Genomic DNA, 22,820 nt, shown 5'->3' on the forward strand with positions numbered 1-22,820 from the left:
TTTAAACAGGGGCATTTCTTTCCCCTGTTTCATTTGGAGAACCATGGAATAAAATTCCTTCAAATTAAAACCTGTTTCTATTTTTTACTGGGGCAAGATCATCTCGTTTATTTTAGCATCCAGTGCAGAAAAATGAGAGACACTTCACGTTTGCAACCTGACTTATACTGAGCCAGATCGCTGATCAGACTGGCATCATCAACATGACTGTCAGTGCTTTTTCAGGTGTAGATAAGTGTTTTTTTGAATCCTGTCTGAGACTTGAACCCAAGACATTTTGCATACAAAACAAATGCTTTGTCTCCAAGCTGTGTTCCTTCCGGGAGCTCACATTCAAAATTGTGATGTGTTTGCAACTTCATTATTGCACCAGGTATCACTTGTGTGATTTCTCTCCGTCACAGATACAAGCACACACTGTTATATATAGCTGGGGAAAAAAAACCCTTGGTGCTGCTGCATGTTATACTCATTTATTCCGCAGTAGCCTCTTTGCACTGTTTTAAAAGCAAAGAAGCTCTTTGTTCATTTGCTTTAAGGTATAATTTAAAATATAAACCTACAATTTTGAACAATTCAGAAGGAGCATTTCCCGGCTATAGGATGTGACATGGCAGATAGTGCACAAGGTGGTGACTTAGCATCCATGCCTGTGCATTTATGTGTATGTATCCTGTGCCCCTTTTCCTCCAGGACAAGAATCCTGGGTTTCAGCTTTTGCATTTGGGGAGAGAAAGGAGGTTGAGCTGTGCACAGATGGCCTCTTGAATTAGCTCCATTCAGGCACTCTTCAACATGAAACACTTACCATGGGAGCGTGCTGGTTGAATCCTATCCCCTGCTGACATCTTTCAAATGACATCAGCTTCCTATAACCATTGCCTGTTCCCTGCAGCTGCAGGGAGAAAGCCTATATGCAGGGGATGGCCTATAATGCAGATTTTTCACTGGCGTGGAAACTCACACATGCCTAGCTGTACATATATATGCTTTCTCCCTGCAGACTGTTGTGCTGAATGCACAGTACCTACAAGAAGGTATTGCTTTGAGTGTTCTGGGTGTAATAATGCTTAGGGATATTTTCTGCCCTAACCATCAGCAGAAATAATGGTTTTGAATTTATTTTAGCAAAACTTTCCAACAGTTTCTTGGTGGAGGACAAACCTCATAATTTGAAATGGCAAATGCTCTGCTTTCCCCATCACTAAAACTGTTTTTTACTATTACAGATGACAGTAGCAGCTGTAAACAGGAATTGTACTGATTGTTTGTCTACTATTTTTTATCCATCATAATGTCTAAGACCTTATGCTATTCCAAGGCAGAAGTATATGTATGTGGAGGGAGAAATGGTGGTTAGGAGGAAAACTGTGGAGCATATATGGAAGAAACGGCTTTATTTTTCTAAAAAAGATGGGGCAGTAGGGAAAAGAAACATGCCTCTTGAGAAAGGTCAGTTTATAGCTCTAGTTGGAACTTCAGGATTGGAATACCAGCATCTCACACTTAAGAACAGTGTTCAATAATGTCCCTGAATTTTCCCCCAGTTGCAAAATAGATGGAAGAAAGCAAGCAGTGGGCTTCTGGGAAGAAATGTGACAAAGTAGGAATTGTCTGGGTATCTGTTCTCAGTGTCAGGATCCCCAAGGTCAATAGCTTGACCCGGAGTTGAAATGCCTTGGGCAGAAGAATTTGGTAGCAGTTGGCCCAGGGCAGAAGGCTGGGCCCTTGGTATTTATACCAGGCCACCCTGGTCAGATTTGCAGATTGCAGGGTCAGTGTTGCAACCCCTTCCCCATAGCAAAATGACATCTGGAGATTTGGGGCTGTTTTTTCAAAATATTTTTAGGAAGTACAGAGAAAATGGGGGTTCAGCAGAGATGACTGAGTTTTAGGAAGGAGGAGGGGTTAGCCCACTCCCTCTATGGTTTACCCAGAGAAAATCTCCCCCTCCTACACTTCTATCACTCTTCCCCCATGTCCCACCCCCCCAGTGCCAAAGGCATATAGGTTTATTGTTCAACCGCATAGCAAGCCCAGAAGCCTTTTCTCTACTGCAGAGGCCTAAGGAGAAACTGATGCTGGAGGCTAGAGCTGTTCTAATTTTCTGCCTCAAAGTCCATCTTTTTCTGCCTTCTCTTTCCTGCTGATGCTGCTTACCAGGCTGGGCTGTAAAGAGTTGCAAGGAATATTCAGTGTTATTTTCATCCCTGCTGTAGATCCAGGGAGGAGTGGGAATGGCTGAGTTTAGCCTCCAGCATGGCTGAGCAAATGCAGTCTGACAGTGGGAGAGTGGGAATGCTCAGGTGGTCCCATCCCCCTTCCTTCCCGCATCCTCCCCATGCCCTGGGGAGATCGTTTAGGGGTGAGTCCTCCATACAGTGTCTAGCCCAGTGGGACAGTGGGGTTACCATGGCAACAGTTTCGCAGAAGCTCCACCAGCTCTCCTTGTTAAAAGATGAATGTGTATGTGAGAGAGATGCGTGCTGGAGTTGGCCCAGATTTTCTAGTCTCAGGGGAAGAGGAGGTGGAGGTGGGAGAAATGAAGCAACATCTTGGTCAGTGAAGCCCTACTTTTTCTTACAGCCTCGCCTCTTCCCCCTGCCTAAATGTGCATTGTGTGAAATGCAGAATTATTTGTTGGCTGAGCATTCATCCATTCCAATTATTAAAAAAAGTTCTGTAATTATTCCTGTAACATATTTCCAACAAGCATGTTTATCCAGAAGTAACTTGCTTAGCAGAATATGGAGCTGTCACCTTTTTCTTTGAAGTTGGTTTTGGGCGTTTTTAACAGAATGTAACTTGGATGGTGTTTCAGGCGTTTGTGTCATAGGAGAAAGAGGAACAGGGCCACGTTACTACAAGTGTTTGAAAGAAACGATCTTGGCTGTTCTGGAAAAACTAAACAGGGTGTTAGTACTCAAGAGACCCTACGGCTGTGGGCTAAACTGGGAAATTAAAAAAAACATCTTGGAAGAAAGCAGTGGCAAACTACTGCCGTACTGTTGCTAAAAATAAAAACACCTCCAATGTGGATGGGGCTGTGAAATCACCAGTAATTGGAGGAATAATTTATCTTTGTATATAGGATTCATAGGCTTTTATGAAATAGAGGAACAAGTGAGAACTATGGAAAATGAGTTATGCAAAGATGTGGAGCTCCTCTGAAACACCATGAGGAGCTTACCAATAGGTTGGACAATATGACTAGAAACCTGCTTTTTAAAAATAATAAACTGCAGATTTTTAGGAGTTTGAAATATGTGCTAAAAAGTATCTAGCTAAAAGTTAAGGTCTCTTTTTCCCAAAATGGTAACTTTGAGATCTGCAGCAGAATGTCCTGGATGGTTGAAAAGAGACTTTTACAGTGAGGGGTTGCTGAACTCATCAGCAATCCATCAAAAGGTTTCAATCTATCTCAAAATCACATCAAACACACTCATTGCAATGATAATCTGTCTCATACATAATCTGCATAACCAACCTGTCCTCCCTTCCCTACCACCTTACCCCAATTTAAATTCTTCATCAGTCCATAAGTGAGATGCAGCTTACAGCAGCTTGTGCCTTTTAATAACACTTGTTAACTGTTAAAGGTGCTACCAGGCCCCTGATGTAGACTCACAGTCTCTCACTTCTGAGGATCACAACAAAACCACCATCTTCTGTTTGTGTTAGGGCCTATAATATGAAAATGCTGTCAAGTAATTCTACAAAGTGCTTTGAGGGAAAAGTAAAATTTACCAACAATGAATAGTAAATTTTTTGTTAGTAGGGAAATACAGACCCTTTCTACTTACTGTTTTCCATTACAGCTGTGAGTACTACAGAAACAGAACTAAAAAGCAGCTTTCCAAGGTGATTCCTGCTGCAGCAGATCAGTAATTTTTAATAGAAGTCTTTTCCTTATATGTAAATTTGCATAGCTTTAGTATGTTAATCAGCTGATTAAAACATATGGCTGACAAACAATTTCTTTGATAAAGTAACAAGTCTAGTCCTGCAACCCCTTGCTTGGTTATGGTTCTTAACAAAATCTTGGGAGCATTTCTAGTGAGCCCTGAAAACCAGAATGATTCAATCTGATGGCAAAGTCAGCTGTATATTAAACAAGCAGCCCATACAGTAAGATGATAAATGTTCAGGCGACAATAGGGTTGCTCTGATTATGTTGGCAAAATCGCCCTCTGCTGGTGAAAAATTGCATCCCATTCAGGATGTCTTGGTGGGTGAGGGAAAACTTACATATTATGGGTTTGTCTTGCTGTTGCCCGGTTTTGCTTTACTGAACTATTTATAAGTTTGTTTGCATTACAAAGATCAGTATGATTTAATAGGTGAATGTACTTTTGAATTCTATACCCAAACCTTGGATCTTACCTCTGTATGAAAAATTATGGATTGATTTCTTTATATTTCAAATTTCTGGGTTGCTTAACTAAATAAAACCCCAAGAATAGCAACATCTGGAGGGAATAGCAACCTATTTCTCTCCCAACAACAGAGATAAAAAGCCCCCCTCCCATCAACCTAACCCAAGGCTTGGGGGAAAAGCTGTGTTTTTAATGCTTTTTTTAAAGGCCATAAGGTGAGACCCATGTGAATTGCTAGGGAGATGCTGTTTCAGACAGCAAGGCCTGCAACAGAGAAGGCCTGCCTCCTGGGTCCTGCTAGATGGCATTGTCTGATTGATGGGACCAGGAGTATGCTGACTCTACCAGATCTTACAAGGCAGGCAGAAGCTCTAAGAAACAAATAACTAGGCCCTAAGCCATCTAGAGCTCTAAAGGTGAAAACCAGCACTTTAAATTTCACCCAGAAGCCAAGAGGTAACCAGTGCAGTTCAAGGAGCATGAGTGTCGCATGGGCATGTCATGGATGACCTGCTACTGCTCATGCCACTGTATTCTGTATCAGCTGTAGCTTCTGAATGGTTTTCAAGGGCAGCCCCATATACAGTGCACTGCAAAGTCCGTTGCGAGGTTACCAAGCCTTGAGTGACCATAAGAAAGGTCTCCCATACAAGAAAGGGGGAAATTGGCCCACACAATGAACCTATGTGAAGGCCCTCCTGGCCATTGCTGCCACCTATTCTTCAAGCAGGAACCTTGAGTCCAGGAGGACTCAGATTTTGCACTAGACCTGAATAAGGTACTGTAATCATGTTCAAGGCCAGAAGTGGAAGATTCTCAGTACCCATTGCTACTCAGTCTTGATAAGATTGAGTCTGAGCTTGTTTCTCCCATCCAAACCCTCACAGCCTTCAGGTACTGGGATATGACTTCAATAGCATCACTTGGCCAGCCCAGGGAGGAAATGTATATCTGAGTATCATCAGCATTCTGATAATATCTGACCCAAAGTGGCAGATGACCTGATCCAGAAGCCTCATTTAGAAGTTAAACAGGAGGAGTAAGAATGCTGATCCCTAAGGCATCCCATAGATCAGGGTGTTGGGCTTGACTGTTCTCCTTCTACCAGCATCAACTGAAACTGGCCATGGAGAAAGGAGGAGAATCACCATAACACCATGCTTCCCACTCCCTGCAGTTGTTCCAGAAGGATATCATGATTAATGTTATTGAAAGCTGCTGAGAGATCAAGAAGAAATAGGATGGTTGCACCTCCCCAACTAAGCTCCACCATAGATCATCCACAAGCATGATCAGTGCTGTCTCCATAATAAACCCTGGCCCAAAACCTCACTGAAAAGGGCCTAGATAATTTGTTTTCTTCAGGGCCTTTTGTAACTAAAAGTCAACCACCTTTTCAACCCAACCACCTTCTTCAGAAAAGATTTATCAAACATCTGAGGGGGAGACAGCAAAAAAAAAAAAAAATGAAGTTGGAAGGACAGTGCAACTCCAGACTTAACAATCCTGGATCACCAATATATATTTACTTTCTGCTTATGAACTAGCTTTTTATTAATATAATGTAATCAATATTCTTTTGCGTAATCAAAGTTGAGTGATGTGCTCTTTTCTCCTTTCTGTTCTCTTCTGCAGCATTCAGTAGCAGAAAAAGTACGGACTATCAGGAAATGCCGAAGTCGACCCCTCTGTAAGTATTAGTATCCCAAGTGGGGCTCCAAAGGAAAACAAATACAGCCATTGCTAATTTTTTAACATGTTTTAGTATTAATAGCTATGAGACATTTAGCAGAACATAGAAGAAACATAATGTCTGAATAATCTAGAATTTTAAATTGGTCCATATACTGCAGCAAGTTGTCTGCTGAGCTGTGTTTAAATAATTCGCTGAACTTCCACATGTTAAGTCCTACTGTGGTTTTTCTGTAGTATGATGTATGAACCCAGGCATTAGTTTAATTCATCTGCCACTCTAGGTCATACTAAATAACTGACATCACCAGCAAGTCTGCTCACAGCTGCCTCCTCCTCTGAGTAGCATAGCTGCAGAACCATGATTGGTAGATTCTTTAAGGAAGAAGTGTGGCATATGACTGCTATGTCTTGCTCGGAGTTTAGGCACTACGGTTAGTGTCACAACCAAGGAGAGCAGATAATTCAGAACCTCCCTTCTTCCAAAGTTTCCACCATAAAAGACACTGATAATACTTTGTCCCAAGCCACTAGTTAGGCCTAACTTCCTGACCCATCATAGCTTGTCTAGTGAGGTCTGAACCCTCCCACCAAGAACTTTTCCCTTCTGCCCAGCCATATAAAAAATAGAAAGCTGCTTTGGGTCATCCTGTCTAAAGCCCACAAAAACAAAACTTAATAAATCTTTTACCAGTCTTGGAACACGAGGCAGTTGCAATATTATGCAGCCTTGCATGTGGAAAAACCTGTAATGAGAAATTATCCTACTAAACCAGGGAGGCAATTCTCTAGATACAAAAATGAGTTTACTAGTAAAGGGAAATACAGGAAAGAAAAAGAGAAGGCAACAACTACACACACAGAATTCCAAATAAAATCAATAGCCAGCCTAGCTAAACTAATTAATTATTACCACCTTAAATAAGCTTTTGAGTGCTAGTACCTGTTCAGAGGTCCTTGCAGAGAATGTAGTTGGAAAGAGATGATCTGGGCTCACTGCTTGGATAGTGATAGCCATGTACTACTCCTCTTCCCACTGCTTTTTTTTTTCTTCCTAAGCAGAATGCAGAGAAATAAAAACCAGCCTCTTTTGGTAGGGCTCCAATATCCAGGCTACAAATTTGGGTGACCACTGGATATTTGCAAAGAATCTGAAGGTTGATATCTATTGTCATTCAGTGGTTGTATGGATTTTTGCAATCCAGATATGGTAGTGCTTTCTTTGGGACTCCTTTGCTGAGTAAAGACAAATACTCCATCTCTTATGTTCTGGAGCTATCCCGCAAACCAGAAGTTAACTTGTGGTCAAACCCATCTTCCTAACAATCTTTGGTGGAATGATAAGCACAGTCTACTTTTCACCCATTGTGCAGCTATATAAGTAGGATTATAGGGAGAGGCTCTTTGGGAAATAAAAGCTGAATTCAATCAATTTAACACTCCATATGGGTTACTTTATCAAATGCTTTAGGAGATAGTATTGTGCCATACCAAAATCTAGGGTTTTTTTCAGAGCTGGACTCATACAACTCAAGATGTCATTGATTTGCTTAGCTATAGTTTACATAGTAAATCCCAGTTGACTGGGTTCATATATTACAGTAAGCCATAAATTACAATTTATGAATCATGGTTGATGAGCTCAAACACAAGGCCAAAACAAGCAACCACATTATGGCTTAGCATATAGTGTGAACCTAGCTTATGGTATGTTTAACAAACCATTATTAAACAAGCCATGATTTATCATAAAATCCTAAACCCTAGTATGTGTAATGGCAACTTTTCCTAAATGATATTCTCCTTCCTTTCTTCCACAGGTTTGGAGATGGAGTCGTCTCCTCAGCAGCTACAGACAAAGGCTTATGTCCGTCAATTCCAAGTTATTGACAATCAGAATTTACTTTTTGAACTCTCTCACAAGTTGGAGTCAAACAGCCAGTGAAGTCCCTGCCCATGGGCAGGCATTGCTAAAAAAGAATGTTTACTCTGTGATACTTGAGCACTTTTTGGATGTACAGGGGACCCACCTAGGCTTTGCCTTAGTTGGAGAGGCAAGTATGGAGTCACCAGATGGCAAGGATGAAGTGTCTTTGTCATGGCTGGCCCAAGACACCTTGGTGGAAAATTGAAATGGCACCTTGTAATCCTACCAATTAGAATGAGACACAATCTGCTGGGAAGCTGTCCCACTAGATTCATCCAAGAAGTTTTGATGTCAGAGCTGAAAAACCCAAATAGCACCTTTTTAGTTGCTTCACAATACAGTGGAGCAATTTAATTGTGTCTTAGCCTCTTGATCAAACCTCATGTCAATTAATTCATATGCAGGAAAGTTTCCTGAAAGATTGCAGTCTATTGGTCAGTCTATCAGTTTTCTACTCTGCTGCCTTTACTGTCAGTCAAAATACTGTATTATCAACTGAGGTGGCCATCTTATTTGCCTCATGGGAAAGCTCCATATGACCTCCCTCTTACAGGATTCTTAGGACAGACAATGAAATGTCCAGAAGAAATGGAACAGCTTTGTGGAGATCACACTCACCTGTATTTCTTGGCTGAAGTTTGCACTGGAGATTGGAACCCTATTTATCAAGTTTACCTCTCCATCATGAGTAAATGTAACAAACCCTTGAAAATTATAAATATTTGAAACAGATTAATAAGCTTCCAATCTCATGAATTGGAAAAAGTGCAGTTGCCAGTGGCAGCATGTACATAAATGTCAAGAAGCATTTATTTTTTTATCTTATAATACCTTACTAAAATATTTCTATAGTGTTAATGTACATTTATATTTCCTTCTTAGAAAGGTCTGTTGTGGAAGCATTTAAGGATTACCAGGAGATTCTCAGTCCTCCAGAGTTGATTTTCCCAGACTGTTAATCATAATCATAATTTCAAAATCTAATTTTAACTGAGGTGGGAAAATCTTCCTGTTAACATCCAGCCACAATAGACATATTTCAATTCTCTGGGATTTAAAACAATGTGAATTTTAAAATTTAAAATGCACACCAAAATTATATCTGTTGTACTTCTTTAATAGAATATGTCTACTCCACAGATTTGAATTAACCCGAACCATTCTAGCTCTGCTGAGAATCACTGTTCTGTGATGAAGCTCAACTTGATCCTTGGTACTCTGACTAGACTCAACCCAACATTTTTCAGGAAGCCATGAAAGCTACAATCCATGATTCTGGATGCTATCTAGGCATTGTGTACATCTGAAGGAATTGAACACATTTATATTTGAACATTTAGAAGGAGGAGAACAAAGCAATTTATCCCTTCCTCTTGGAGTGGCTCTGAATAAAGTCACTCTAGGATATTGACTTCAGCAAGGCTACCATACCTGATCTGCAAAAACTTGAGGGACTGCTAGATAGCAGCAAAGAGACACCTCTTCTTTGCCACCTAGTGGTCATGTGAATTTATGCAGCTCAGATATGGTAGCGGTAGCTTTAGCAACTGTGAAGAACCGGGATGGGATAGAACCATTTCATCTCAGGATAAGATGTTGAGGTTTTCCTTTTCTTTCATGAAACAATTTGTAGGAACGCTAGAAATGTTTAATTACTCCTTGCTATGCACACAATTTTAATGGTCAGGCAGATAAAACAAGTTTTCCTTCACTCTTACGAAATGTGTATAATGAAGCGATGGAGAATACCTGGTCTACTGGACCTCCCCATGACTTGTGGCCTCCTCAGCTTCCCCTGCCCCCAAGCAATTAGGCTTGTCTAAAAGGTTTATTGATTCCAGTAGAAGCCTTTTTTAGGCCTAACTGTTGTGCAAAGGAGTTGATTCCTGAAGGGGAGGGAATGCAGTTGGGGTGGGAAAGATTTGATACAGTGATCTAAATCTAACTCTGGATTAAACTGCAATAAATTGTCAAGATTAATATAAGATTAGGCAATATTTCTGCCTGTATTTATTGAAACAACATACTGCATTGCAAGGGGAATGGTCTTCTACTGTCCCTTGTCCTGCCTTTCCCATATGAACAAAAAGTGAACTTGAAGTATACTAAAATATTATTAGTGTCTGCTATCAAATTATTATGAAAATATATCCTTATTCAGGGACATTTCTGTGTGGGGAGGTCAAAACAGTCAAGATGGTGGTTATGACATGATCAAAGGCCCAACCCTTTTTTATGTGACATGACACATGTAAAAGGATGGGGGTTCAGTTGCATGGTCACGGTCAAAAGCCCTCAGTTCAATTACAGTGACAACTAGTAGAACTGAACTAGGAAGATGGTATTTATTCTGGACTAATTAATCTGCAATAAAAATAAGAATTTGGAGACCCGTTTATTCTAAGAGATACTAACTTCCTGCAAACAGCTTTAGACTAGCCTTCTATTGAGAAGTCGAACAAGTTGTTTTATGGGATTGACAAAATATAAGAACTGTTGATATTGATCAGATCTATAATTCTTGCATGATAAAACTGTACCTCTTGTTTGGGTTCTAGAATCTGGGTATTCAGTACTGGAATCTGTTCCATTCTGAAAGTGCGAATCAACAACAGGAATACTTTTCAGCATGCCCAGAATGCATTTCCCACACTACTGGGTAACCCACATCCCACTTCTGCACAGGGGATAGTTTTATGCTTAGAGGGGAATACTTGAACCTCAGTACATTTATTTTTGGAACTGAGTACTGTATTTCTCCCTGTCGCATTTCTAATGCATTTAATGCTTGCTCATTATTTTGATAGCTGTCAAAGAACTAGATGCTGGAAATAATCCTCTGTTACTTTTAAAATTGTTTTTCTGCTTTGCTGACTTTCTCCTTGATAAAGGTTAGTGTGTGTGTGTGTGGTGTATAAGGGATAAGGATTGCCTCTAGTGGCTTTTTTTTCAGGGATTTTTCATTTCAGGATCTCTTGGTCTTGTTTCTTTTACTCTCTCCTGGTGAGAGCTTCAGGTCCTTGTGTGTGTGTGTGTGTGTAATGTATATATCTATATATAAGTTGTATGTATATATTTTAACAAGGCATTCTTGAATTGTACATGCGTTTTTTAAAAAAAGTATCAGACCATTGTACAGTGATTTTTCTATTGTTGGAATGAGGGACAGCTCACCTACATATAGTCCTAAAAGCTTCTGTAAACTGGAATATAAGATGCGTTGCATCATTCCAAGAAAGTGCAGTTTATTTTTGGTCTGGTAGCTATTATTATTATTATTATTATTTTGCTACAGAAACATTGGGTAAGAAAACAATGGTGGAAATAAAAACATTGTGAAAAATACTGGATTTTATACCGATCTTTTCATTGCCTATCTCTCATGGAGCAAAACCTTTACAGAGTGTTAAAACATTTTATTTTGCTAGTAAGGCTATGTACACACTTGAGAAGATCCAGCACAAGAATTTCTTCTACTGGTTAAAAGCATAATAGCATTTCACAAATGTTTCATAGCTACAGCATAATTCTTTTATTTTATTCAATTTATAAACCGCTTTATCAGGGGACTGCAGGTGACATAAAGAAAAAAAATACATAATAAAATACATAATACAAAACCAACCACAAGGAAACCATTTAAACCAAAACCCCACATTAGGAAATACAAAACATACATTTTATTTCTCAAATTTTTATTACCGCCCATCTCCCCCCAAAGAGGGACTCATATTGAAATAGCATGTTACGAAGCCGTCTTACAAACCACCTGGCCAAGGGATTCCCAGAAGAGATTTTTAATACTTTCCTAAAAGACAGTAAGGTCAAGGCCATGACACAGAGGTAATGCTGTTCCAGATGGTAGGACCAGTGGCAAAGAATGCACACCTCTCAAGGCCAATGACACCATTTGGTAGATGGGACCTGGACTGTGCCAACCTTGCCCATTCTTATAGGACAGGAACAAGCTATTGGATAGAGGCAGCCCCCTAAATATCCGGGCCCTAAACTATGACAAGCACCTTGATTTTTAAAAAAATCAAATTGTAAGCATACTATTAGAGATTTATACAAACACGCATACACTCGTATTTTCTGTGTACGTGGGTATCCCATCATGATGTGTTTGATCCAGATTGATCATACTCATGTTTAGCAAAGATGCATCGAAGCAGCTACTGAAATATAATGCGTCAGGATGGAAATTACCCTAGTGGGGCGGCAATTCCAAAATAATGAGGCAGGGCTCTTTCTTGAAACTGTAAAGGCCCTTGTAGCTAACATTTTACAGATGCAAGCAGACACTGGTTTGTGGGACTTCTAATTCTCATACCAAGACTTTTCTGTAGGCTTCATTAAAGACTTGGTTTTGTCACCAGGCCTGGGGGTCAGGAAGTGGGCTAAGCCTGTACATTGGTTAACTTGTGACTGACGGGTCTGTTTTTACCCTGGCTGTTTTGTGTGTGTTGTTTTTCTGTTTTTTATGCTTTATATTTTAACACTTTTAACACCTTTCAAGATAAGAGTTGCATGTTGTGGGAGATTGCACATTCCATGCATGTTAGCACCCATACATATGCAATTGAAGCAAGATTCATCAGATGCAGCAACTATACATTGTGACTTATTTTTAGAATGGTAGATACAGGCCACCTACACGTAAGCTCTCAGAGCAGAGGGATACAGATGTTTATGTCATGTCCTTGTATACCAGGTTTTTCATGCCTTCCACAAACACACCACTTGGGGTAGGAAGGGAATTTTTCTATTTTTACACAGTGGCAGGACAAAACCAGTTAGAACTACTGCCTCCTGGTGGTTAAAATAAGTAAATTGTGATTTAGAGAGTCACAAAGTTTCCTGAAACTGTACTCAGGTTCTGGTCAGATAAGAATTGGTTCAAAAGATTTCCTGAAGATCACATGCCCACCATTTTTTCACTTCAGTTTTTGGAGGCAATGCACTCAGTTAATTAACCTTATTTAAGAACTAGTTTTCAGGAATCCTTAAGAGGCAGCCAGAATAAGACCCTGTTGGTAATTTTATGAAGATAAAATTGATAGTGTAGCTTCTGTGGAATTGCTTTAGGAAGTATAGCAGGCAATCAAATCTCTTCTCATGTATACGTATATAAAGAAATCATCCTGCAAATTGTGACACACAGTCCCACTAACACACTACTCCTCAAATGAGACCTATATAACATGAAAATCCAAGGAATGATACCACCTATAGAAGTTCAGTAAAATGCAAAATGCAGCCTTGTTGAACAATGAAGGGGGAAAAAAAAGAAATCCAAACATCCACTGCGCCTTTTTTTCTGGGTTTTTAATTACCTTGCCCAGTGATTCAAAAGTCTGCATCCTATTTTGTGAACTTTCAGCTAGCTTAATAAAATTTTTGCCTTAACATGAGTAAGAATTATATTAATTATATTCTAGGTTTCTATTTAGGGATACTGTTTACAATTAGAAGAATAAAAGTGCCAGGAAGCAGATGGAGCAGAGGATATTTCAGTGACTTGAGTTCTACCTTGGGGGTGGCAGGAGGTGATGGAAGAAGTAATTTAGGTAGAATTATCTTTGCTGCAGTTTAAAATTTGTTTCATACTTCTTAAAGCTAAAAGTGAATATACCAAGTCGATGGTAGAATATTCACTGTAGTGAATTATTTCTGTACCACACATCCTTCCAGAGGAGATCAGAACAGTTTTCATAAATATAAAAGGTATCTTAAATAAAACCATCAACAATCCATTGAAAACAACAAACATTAAAAAAAAGCTTTAAAAACGTTTTAACAGCTTTTGCTTGAACCAGCTAGTACAGTACAGTACCTTCTACCACGTGCTAGCATGACTTTGGACTAAACTGTTGGCTTGTTGAAAAAGCAAGCCCCACCTTCCTTACTTAATTGACTTAGGGCAATAACTTGCAGGGTTACTATAGGCATCCTACTCCTATCTACAATTTTAACACAGGAACGCCTCACAGGTGGCAGCTCCAACTCACCTGCCTGAACTTACAGGAAGGAACGACTGTGGAATATATTTGTATTTGCAACACAGTATTTTAGATGGTTTAAACCATTGTTTTTCAAACTGGACTTTAAAATGTGTGGATTTCAATTCCCAGAATTCCCCAGCCAGCATGTTGGCTGGGGAATTCTGGGAGTTGAAGTCCACACAGCTTCAAGTTGCCAAGGTTGAGAAACACTGCACTAGAGGGGAGCAACGCCCCCAAAGCCCTGGGTGCAGCCTCCAGAGAACATCAAGCTTGCCAGGGAATTGTAATTTTAAAGTCTCAGCCCAAGTTATCTTGCAGCAGGTTTTCTTGTGGGAAAATATAGGTGGAGGGAGCGCTTTGAAAAGCAGGATAGAAATCAAACCCACGTAACAGAGAAAAGATTTAAATACATGACTGGAAAGTGATCATATTGAAAAATACTGGTTTAAGTAATTTCTCTATGACCCAAACTACTTAATTCTGCCGGGATACGCATATAAATTAAGCACCCTGCAGGATTAGGCAACGCTTCATTCCCTATGGTGAGACACAGATACAGTAACAAAACCCGCAAAATAAATAACACCGGATGCGTAAGAGTCCTGCTAAGAGCATGTTACCAAGCGACATTCTTTCCCTCAGCCCCGCCCATTCAGCTTTGACCTCCTTACCATGGCTATCACTTGGCCCTACGTTCTTCCGTTTTCAAGCGACCGAACCGGAAGAGGGCGGGGTTATCTTGCGCGTGCGCATTGACTGAAGGAGTGTGCCTCATCGCCATTTTGTATGGCCGCCGGGCGGGCATACGGCTGTTTCCGGATTGGAGGCTCCGGAGCCAAGAAGGGGGGGCGTCGTGGGTAAGCTAGCAGGCACCGAAACCTGAAGGGGGTTACCTGGGAAGGCCGGAGAGATGAGGCCTTTTACGGGACAGTATTTTAGGAGAAAGGAGAACGGAGACCTTTGATGGAGGCAGGGGCGCTTGACATTTGACCTGCTTTCCCCTGGAGGTTAGGGTTATGGGCTGCGGAGGGGGCGAGGCGTGGTGGACTTAGAAAAAGGTGGCGTGAGAAGGCGAAAAAGACACAAGGGAGGGGACGGCGCGGCCAAATGGGACGTGTGGGGAGGTATTTCTTAAAGGATGGAGGTAGACATGAAGTCTTCCTGAATGCGGGGAGGTGGGGACGGGGTTTCCTGGGGACTGGAATTAGAGATTTACCTTGGTCTGGGGAGAAAAGGTTCCGGTAAACTGCTTGCGGACTAGTGAAAGCGTAACACAAAGAGCAGTGATTTGGGAAGTAGGGTAAAGGTGGGGGAAATGATTACAATTCTTTTTACGCGTATTTCATTGACTGATTGTGTGCCATCAAGTCGTTTTCGACTCCTAGCGACCACATAGATTTTCTCCATGACGATCCATCCCCGATCTGTTCTTTCAGATCTCACGAAGGTGAAGTATTTCATTAGGGGCTGAGATTTTCCGAGCCCTGGTTGGGAAATGCGCCTCGTCTGAAAAGCTTGATGGGCGGATCAGGCTTAACGCTACTGGCGTGCATGCCTGGGCGCTTGTGAGGGTGGTGGATACAGGGAGTGTCAGATTACAGGTAATAGGCTGGTGATACTAGAGGTTTGGTGTACTGTCCTACTGAGGGCAGAGAGGTGAATGGAGAGTGTGGTCAGTGTGTGCTAGATCATCACCAGTTGGGGTGGTGGTGTGAGGTTGGCAAGTTGTTTCAATAGAAGAACATCCTTGACAAGATTTCTGGGAAGTTTGCATAGGGAAAGTTTGTTTTTTATTGAAATCGGGCAAAAAGAACTGTCTGTGGCACAGCTGTGCTTTCCCCCCCCCTTACTTTAAGGCTGGGAGTTGTCATACCAACAATAAATGGACAGGTGGTAAGAGATGCAGTGGAGCTTCATCAGTAGTTGATTATTTTTGAACATCAAATAGAGATTTTCCCTATATTTGATTAAGTATACTTGGAATCTACAGCACTAACCAAACATTTGGCTACCATCAGCTTCTGATCTAGTCACTTTTGCTTTCTTTACAGACAAGGTATTTCCCAGGTCTTGTGCTCATCTTCCCCATTTGTTACAAAAGACCTTTTAAACATATTGTAGGTGTGTCCCCTTTTCAAAGGTGTGTGTGATCAGTCCAGAACATTAGGCGCCTTAAGGAATTGGGCACACAGACCTGTGGAGGTGGAGATAAATTGCTTTATTTAGAATGTTAACAGTGCTTGCCTGGCTGTGGTGTTTTTTCACTAAATGGTGTTCTCTAAATTCCCAGCACTTAAGGGTTGAGGGTATGAAATAACTTGTCAAGTAGAAGTACCTGTAATTAAGTTGGACTGGAGATGCATTAAAACAGCTCCTGAAAAGCTACTTCCTCGGTGAACAGAATGATAGCTTGTTGCTTCCATAGATCTAGAGTGTCCAAAACCTATTTTATAGAGAGGTTGTTTCTCCCTACCTCCCAGATGTTGGTTGTAGTAGCAAAAGAAACAAGAGATGGTCATTTACAAATTCAAAGATCACCCTCTGGATATTAGAGAAGTTGATTTTATTCAAAACTAGCTAAAATGATTCTATTGAAAAGAGAGATTCTCTGAAAGAGTTACCTAAAAAGGGAGTACTTTAAAAAAAGATGGAAACAATAATATAAATATTCTCATTTAGTTTTCTCCAGATATGCTGGAATCCAACGATCAAAATTTCTAGCTATTCTCTGTTGAAGAATCTTTTATCCAGACTTTTCTTTGTACTTTAACCATTTAAAATTATTCAGTTTATATACTAGTGTAATATATCCAGAATCACTGCACACTGAAATAAAATAAATGTTAGTTTAAACACAGTGTTTGACTTTTTTGTGTTTCTGTTAATGGCTAGGCTAACACTTTACATTAAGCCATAAAGTATTTTTTTTTATGTGTGAACCGGCCCAGTTACGGCATATCGATTAAACCATGTTTAGGTATATAATGGCTTAGCATGATATATGGATCTAGTAATTGATTAATACCTTTATGTAATTCTTTATGGTGTTCTTATTATTGACAACAGATTATTTTAAATTGGGATAATTTCTCTTCCCTCTATCTCTGAGAGTTGGACTAGTCTTCAGAATAGGCTGCCATTTGGAACCTTGATGGAGAGCTCAAGCAGATTATTATGGGTTTTCTGATACTCCTTTTATATGCTTGTACTGTGGTTATACCATAAACTAGCCTGCCTCTGCAGTTCGTTAATTTTAGGGTTTCACTTTATATTTTTAAAATGTTCATTTCAGTTGCCATGCATATTGAACAAAATCTGGGAATAAGAATGGGCAGTTATATATTATTTGGGCAAATATTACAGAACTTTCTATATATTATGGGTGAGTGGCTATCTAGCTGTGAGGACACATATATTGTCTATTGTATAACATAGTTTCCAAAGGACCATCCTGGAAAACAGTCAAGTTGTATAAAAAGTGGACACATTTGGGGGAGCAAATATGGCTCAGGTCAATCCCTGTAGTGAAGCTAAAGGAAGTGTAAGGTTGATGGAATCTCCTGAGCAACTCTTTACCAAATATATTTAATTGTACAGCATTGTTTTTATTTTATATTCTTTTATGTCTTTGTATTGTTAGTTGTTCAGATCACGAGGTTGAGATAAGATGAGCAGCCTTATAAATTCTCAAAAGAAGGAAAGAAAGAAGGAAGTATATTAGTGGAATCAGATAGGAGTTCTTCAGGAAGCACTGTTGTAAGTCAGCCATGACAAGTTTGTTCAGTGATGTGTGTTCTCATGGCTTTTCTGTTGATTTATAGCTGTAATGTATCCATGTGTGATAAGTAGGAACACTTGCTTTGTCTGAAATTATGGTTGTGATTGCCTGTAATCCATGTTCTTAGGAGATACTGGGATTCACTAAATGTGGAAACCAATTTACTTTCTTTTGGAGGTTCTTTATACCTGGCCCGTGATCATTATATATCAAAAATAGTTCTTTGGTGGCGCTGCGGGTTAAACCGCTGAGCTGTCGATCGGAAGGTCGGCGGTTCGAAACCGCGCGGCGGGGTGAGCTCCCGTTGTTAATCCCAGCTCCTGCACACCAAGCAGTTCGAAAACATGCAAATGTGAGTAGATTAATTGGTACCGCTTCGGCGGGAAGGTAACGGCGTTCCGTGAGTCATGCTGGCCACATGACCCGGAAGTGTCCTATGGACAACGCCGGCTCCAAGGCTTAGAAACGGAGATGAGCACCGCCCCCTAGAGTCGGACTCGACTGGACTTTACGTCAAGGGAAACCTTTACCTTTACCTAATGCTCTATTTAATATCCCTAGATAAATTATTGAATTTCAGTAGTTCTCTTAATATTTTTTAGTAATATCATTGAATAATGATTCCAAGTATCTAGTATTTTAAGTTGTTTTTCTTATTAATGTGGTAAACTTTTCAAGTCAGGAGTGCTGTTTCTTAGTTTAACAGCTTGTTTAACAATGATATCTTGATTATTTAGGAGGCTCAACATAGCCTTCTCCAAACTGATGCCCTTGAGATGGATAAGAGCTCAACTTGCAGAATCCCTATTGACATGGCCATATTGATTAGAGATTCTGGGAACTGATGTCCAGCACATCTGGATGTTGCTAGATTGGAGGAGGTTGCTTTAAAAAAAATGGAGCAAGATCCTATGAAGTTTTTATTTTTTGTGTGTGGTTTGGACTCACGTATAGGATTGAGACTATATAACGGTCCAGTTTGTGGTTTGTTTTATACAATATGAAATTACTCAAATATGGGGTTTATTTATTCAAATTAGAGGCCCCCAGCTCCCCAAAACAGCATTAAAAGCATTAAATTGGATTAGATTCGAGCTAAATTTTCAGAGGACTCAATACTACCCTACCCCAAAGCCTGGGGGAACAGCCAAATTTTCAGTGACTTTTTAAGGGCTCTCTGGGGGGATGCCATTCCAGAGGGCAAACACAACAGAGAAGGCACATTTCCTTGGTCCTAGGGTTTCATTGTCTGATTTTTAATGTATAACTTAGAAAAGAGTATCTCGAAGTTTAATTTACAAATTTATGTGTCTCAACGTTGCTGCGTTCTTGCATTATGCTGTAAAGTAATAGATATGTTGCAGCTACCAAATTTCCTGAAGGCCATGTAGCTGTGGAATTCCAGAGATTGAGTCTAACCTGTAGCGAGGACCAAAGTGAGGAAAATAGTTCCAAAACTTTGCCAGGTGATGCATGACATGTGATATTCTTCTTTTCTTGGCAGATTGATTTGACGCACAGACATTATTTAAAACGTAATTATTTTGTAGCTTGTATCAATCAGTGTGTTTTTCCTAGTCGTAAGGAATGTGAAGCACGTATCACATTTTCCCTAATCTGAATCTCTAATACAATCAGAATAAATGGGTTAAATAGATTCAGTATTTCAATGTAACACCACTAAGCTGGTTTAATTCTTGTTGAATTCAGAGGGGAATAATTAAACAATGTTATATTTCTGAATGTAGGTGGAGATGTTGTTTGTGCTATGACATCAAAAGTCATGTTGCAACTCTGAATGATGAGGGTATAATTTTTATCTAAAGTGAATTTTCCACTGGCATGGAGTCTTTATGGGGGAATGTTTATTATATAATCCCTTCCTCCTTGTATTTTGAAGTATGCTTGTGGGACGATGCTTCTCTGAAGTTGAGTCTACACATACAGCAGAGTAAGGTGATTTGATAGTTTGCAGGCTGTGATACTCTTTGTGAGTACTTCTGTGCATGTAAAATAGTAAAGTGCATCTTTCTATAAGCAGAAAATTAGCAGATATGTTAGTATGGTTCCAGCCTAGCTGTTTGCTCTTTGCTCTTTGCTCTTCCAGTTTTATAGGTGTAAGGAGTTTTTAAGCATAACTAATATTAACACTGCCTGCCTGCAGTCTAAAGCCATGTAACATAATTCAAAGCAATCGTGCTGCTGCATGAATAGATGGGATTTAAAATAAGTTGGTAAGCGGAACAAAATACAAATTCCTGTTTGATAGATGTATATTTTTTAACTCTTGAACATTTGATGTGAATGCCATAGTTTCTGCTCATTTTCAGAATACAAGAGTCCCTTACAGAGAACAAATGCTAACTTCCTTTTTAGAAAACAGGGCAGGTTTGAATAACTGAACAATACAGTCTTATGAAATGCACACCTTTATATAAAAATGGGTGAGCCAGCTGTCATCCACCAAATAGGTGTGGCCTATTTGTCGACAGCCTAATTTAATGCTGCTATAGTAGTATAAACTGTTTTAATTTCCATCTCCAGTCTAGAGGAGCTGGTAAGCCAAATTTATTTATTTATTTATTATTTTTTATTTATCAAATTTGTCACCGCCCATCTCCTCCCACCAGAGGGACTTCTGGGTGGTTTAAAACAACAGTAATCAATTAAAAATAAATATAAAATACAGATACAATATATAAAATATAAATACCATCAATAAATAGTTATAAAAATCAGAATAAGAGTAAAATCCAAGTGGCAGATCTAATTCAGTCCATGTGTGTGAGGAGCACTCTAAGGTGCCAGCCATCCCCACGTGGAGCTACTCCCTTCTCCGCCCCAAGCAAGACAGTAGAGCCAAGTCTTCAGGTTCCTCCGGAAGGCCAGGAGTGATGGGGCTAACCTCACCTCCGGGGGCAGTGTGTTCCACAGGACAGGAGCTACTGCAGAGAAGGCCCACTTCCTGGACTGTGCCACATGGAATTCTCTTGTAGATGGGGTCTGCAGCATGCCCTCTCTGCATGATCGGGTGGGACGGGTTGATGTTATGGGGATGAGACGGTCCCTCAGGTAACCTGGCCCCATGCCGTGTAGGGATTTAAAGGTGATAACCAACACCTTGAACTGGACCCAGAAGCAAACTGGTACCCAGTGCAGCTTGCGTAGTAGAGGTGTTATGTGTGCCGATCTAGGGGCACCAAAAATAACCCGCGCGGCTGCATTCTGGACCAGCTGTAGCTTCTGGATTCTCTTCAAGGGTAGCCCCATGTAGAGCACATTGCAATAGTCTGTGTGGGAGATAACAAGGGCATGAGTGACTATTCGAAGGGCCTCCCAATCCAGGAAAGGGCATAACTGGCGCACAACACCAAATTGTGCAAAGACCCTTCTGGCCACGACTGCCACCTCTTCGAGCAGGAGCCGTGAGTCCAGGAGGATCCCCAGGTTATGCACCAGGTCTGTCTGGGGCAGTGCAACCCCATCCAGAACCAAAGATGACAAAGTCCCGGATATGGAAGAGCCTTTAACTCACAGCCACTCTGTCTTACCAGGGTTCAGCTGAAGCCTTTCGTTCCCCATCCAAACCCCTACAGCCCCCAGGCACCAAGAGAGGCAGTCGTAGCATCACTTACCTCACCTGGGATGGAGATGTATAATTGAGTATCGCCAGCATATTATTTATTTATTTGTTTTATATCCTGCCTTTATTATTTTTTTTTATAAATAACTCAAGGTGGTAAACATACCTAATACTCCTTCCTCCTCCTATTTCCCCCCTACAACAACCCTGTGAGGGGAGTTGGACTGAGAGAGAGTGACTGGCCCAAGGTCACCCAGCTGGCTTTCATGCCTAAGGTGGGACTAGAAGTCTCCTGGTTTCTAGCCCATTGCCTTAACCACTAGACCAAATTGCTCTGCTGCTAGCGTTAGCATGCAAGCTGTCTTCTCTGGCCCAATTTTTTTCTATGTGTTCTCTTAGATTGGCTGGGTTGGGGGAGAGAATTATGGCTGGGAGAGGACCAGATGCACTTGTTTGGAGCAGCAGGCCTTGAAATGCTGATAAGCTAAGTTAGTGGAAATGTCTAGTGATAGACGTGGGGACAATGCTGCACTGGAGCTCTGTTTCTTCTTTTTCAGTTTATATAGAACTCTTCAAGAGCCTGATTTATTTACTTAATTCAACTATCATCAGACTGGACTTGAGAGCCTTATTCATGTGACAGCTCCATTAGTCCCCACCAAAGGTGCCAATCCAATGAAATGTCCCTTTATATTAAAGCTGGTTTAATTTAAACACAGTGACACCCTAATGGGCATGTTCAGACCAGTAAGAATTTTTTCTGAGAGCCTGTCACCTGAGTCAGGCTATCTCCTACCATCTATAATCTCCAGATACTTTCTGTCACAATTTAGAAGGCCCAGTTTCCGCATGTTTTTCCATTTCTGCCTGTAGATCAGCCTTGCAAGTATTTCAGAGTTTGAAAAGTGCTGAAAAATCTAGTGTTCATGCTTAGATGGGCCATGGAGGATTTAGAAAAAGGTGTAGTTAAATAGATGTCTCTACAAAAGTTGCTGCTAACCAATCCATGTCAGATCCAGTATGGTGCAGTAGTTAAGATGTTAGATTAGGAACGGCAAGACCCAGATTCTAGTCCACCTTCAGCCATGGAAGCTCACTAGGAATCTTTGGGCCAGTCACTCTGTCTCAGCCCAACATACCTCATGGGGTTGTTTTGTGGGAGAAAGAGGGAGAATAAATCTAATACATAAATAAATACTGTAAATAAATGACTTATAAGGGTCTTACAGACTTGCAAGAAACATCATTGAGGTCTGCCATTCAAATTACATTCTTAATGTTCTCTGTACTAATAAATTTGGGATGACAGTGATAGGATAATTAAAAAAAAGTTCTTTCACTTATTAATTACTAATTTTGGGGATTTGCTTACGTGCTGTGCACTTTATCATCTCTAATCTTACCTTGTTTAGCTCTGACGATTTTTAATATAATAGTTAGCATGGACTTTGATGATGCT

At 40.4% G+C, this 22,820-nt stretch overlaps 3 protein-coding genes across 5 annotated transcripts in view; all 3 read left to right on the top strand.

Moving 5' to 3' along the window:
* Nucleotides 1-8,853, top strand: part of RAPGEFL1 (Rap guanine nucleotide exchange factor like 1) — a 65,601-nt gene extending 56,748 nt beyond the window's left edge. Inside the window, exons 14-15 of the mRNA XM_063300689.1 lie at nt 6,012-6,066; nt 7,889-8,853. Of these exons, the coding sequence (XP_063156759.1) occupies nt 6,012-6,066; nt 7,889-8,013 (180 nt within the window). The 3' untranslated portion in view covers nt 8,014-8,853. The remainder of the gene's footprint in view (nt 1-6,011; nt 6,067-7,888) is intronic.
* The window catches only part of CASC3 (CASC3 exon junction complex subunit), a 437,671-nt gene that overhangs the window by 125,352 nt on the left and 289,499 nt on the right, over nt 1-22,820 (top strand). The gene's annotated exons all lie outside the window — the stretch shown is intronic.
* The window catches only part of WIPF2 (WAS/WASL interacting protein family member 2), a 28,835-nt gene continuing 20,775 nt past the window's right edge, over nt 14,761-22,820 (top strand). For 2 of the 3 annotated variants that reach the window (XM_063300676.1, XM_063300678.1), the window contains exon 1: nt 14,761-14,857. The gene's annotated coding sequence lies outside the window, so the exon portion shown is untranslated. Of the gene's footprint in view, nt 14,858-14,879; nt 15,008-22,820 lie in introns of those variants that run through there. The other variant, XM_063300677.1, reaches the window with a different exon arrangement.

The sequence above is a fragment of the Candoia aspera genome, chromosome 4 (assembly GCF_035149785.1).
Source record: "Candoia aspera isolate rCanAsp1 chromosome 4, rCanAsp1.hap2, whole genome shotgun sequence".
Lineage (NCBI taxonomy): Eukaryota > Metazoa > Chordata > Lepidosauria > Squamata > Boidae > Candoia > Candoia aspera.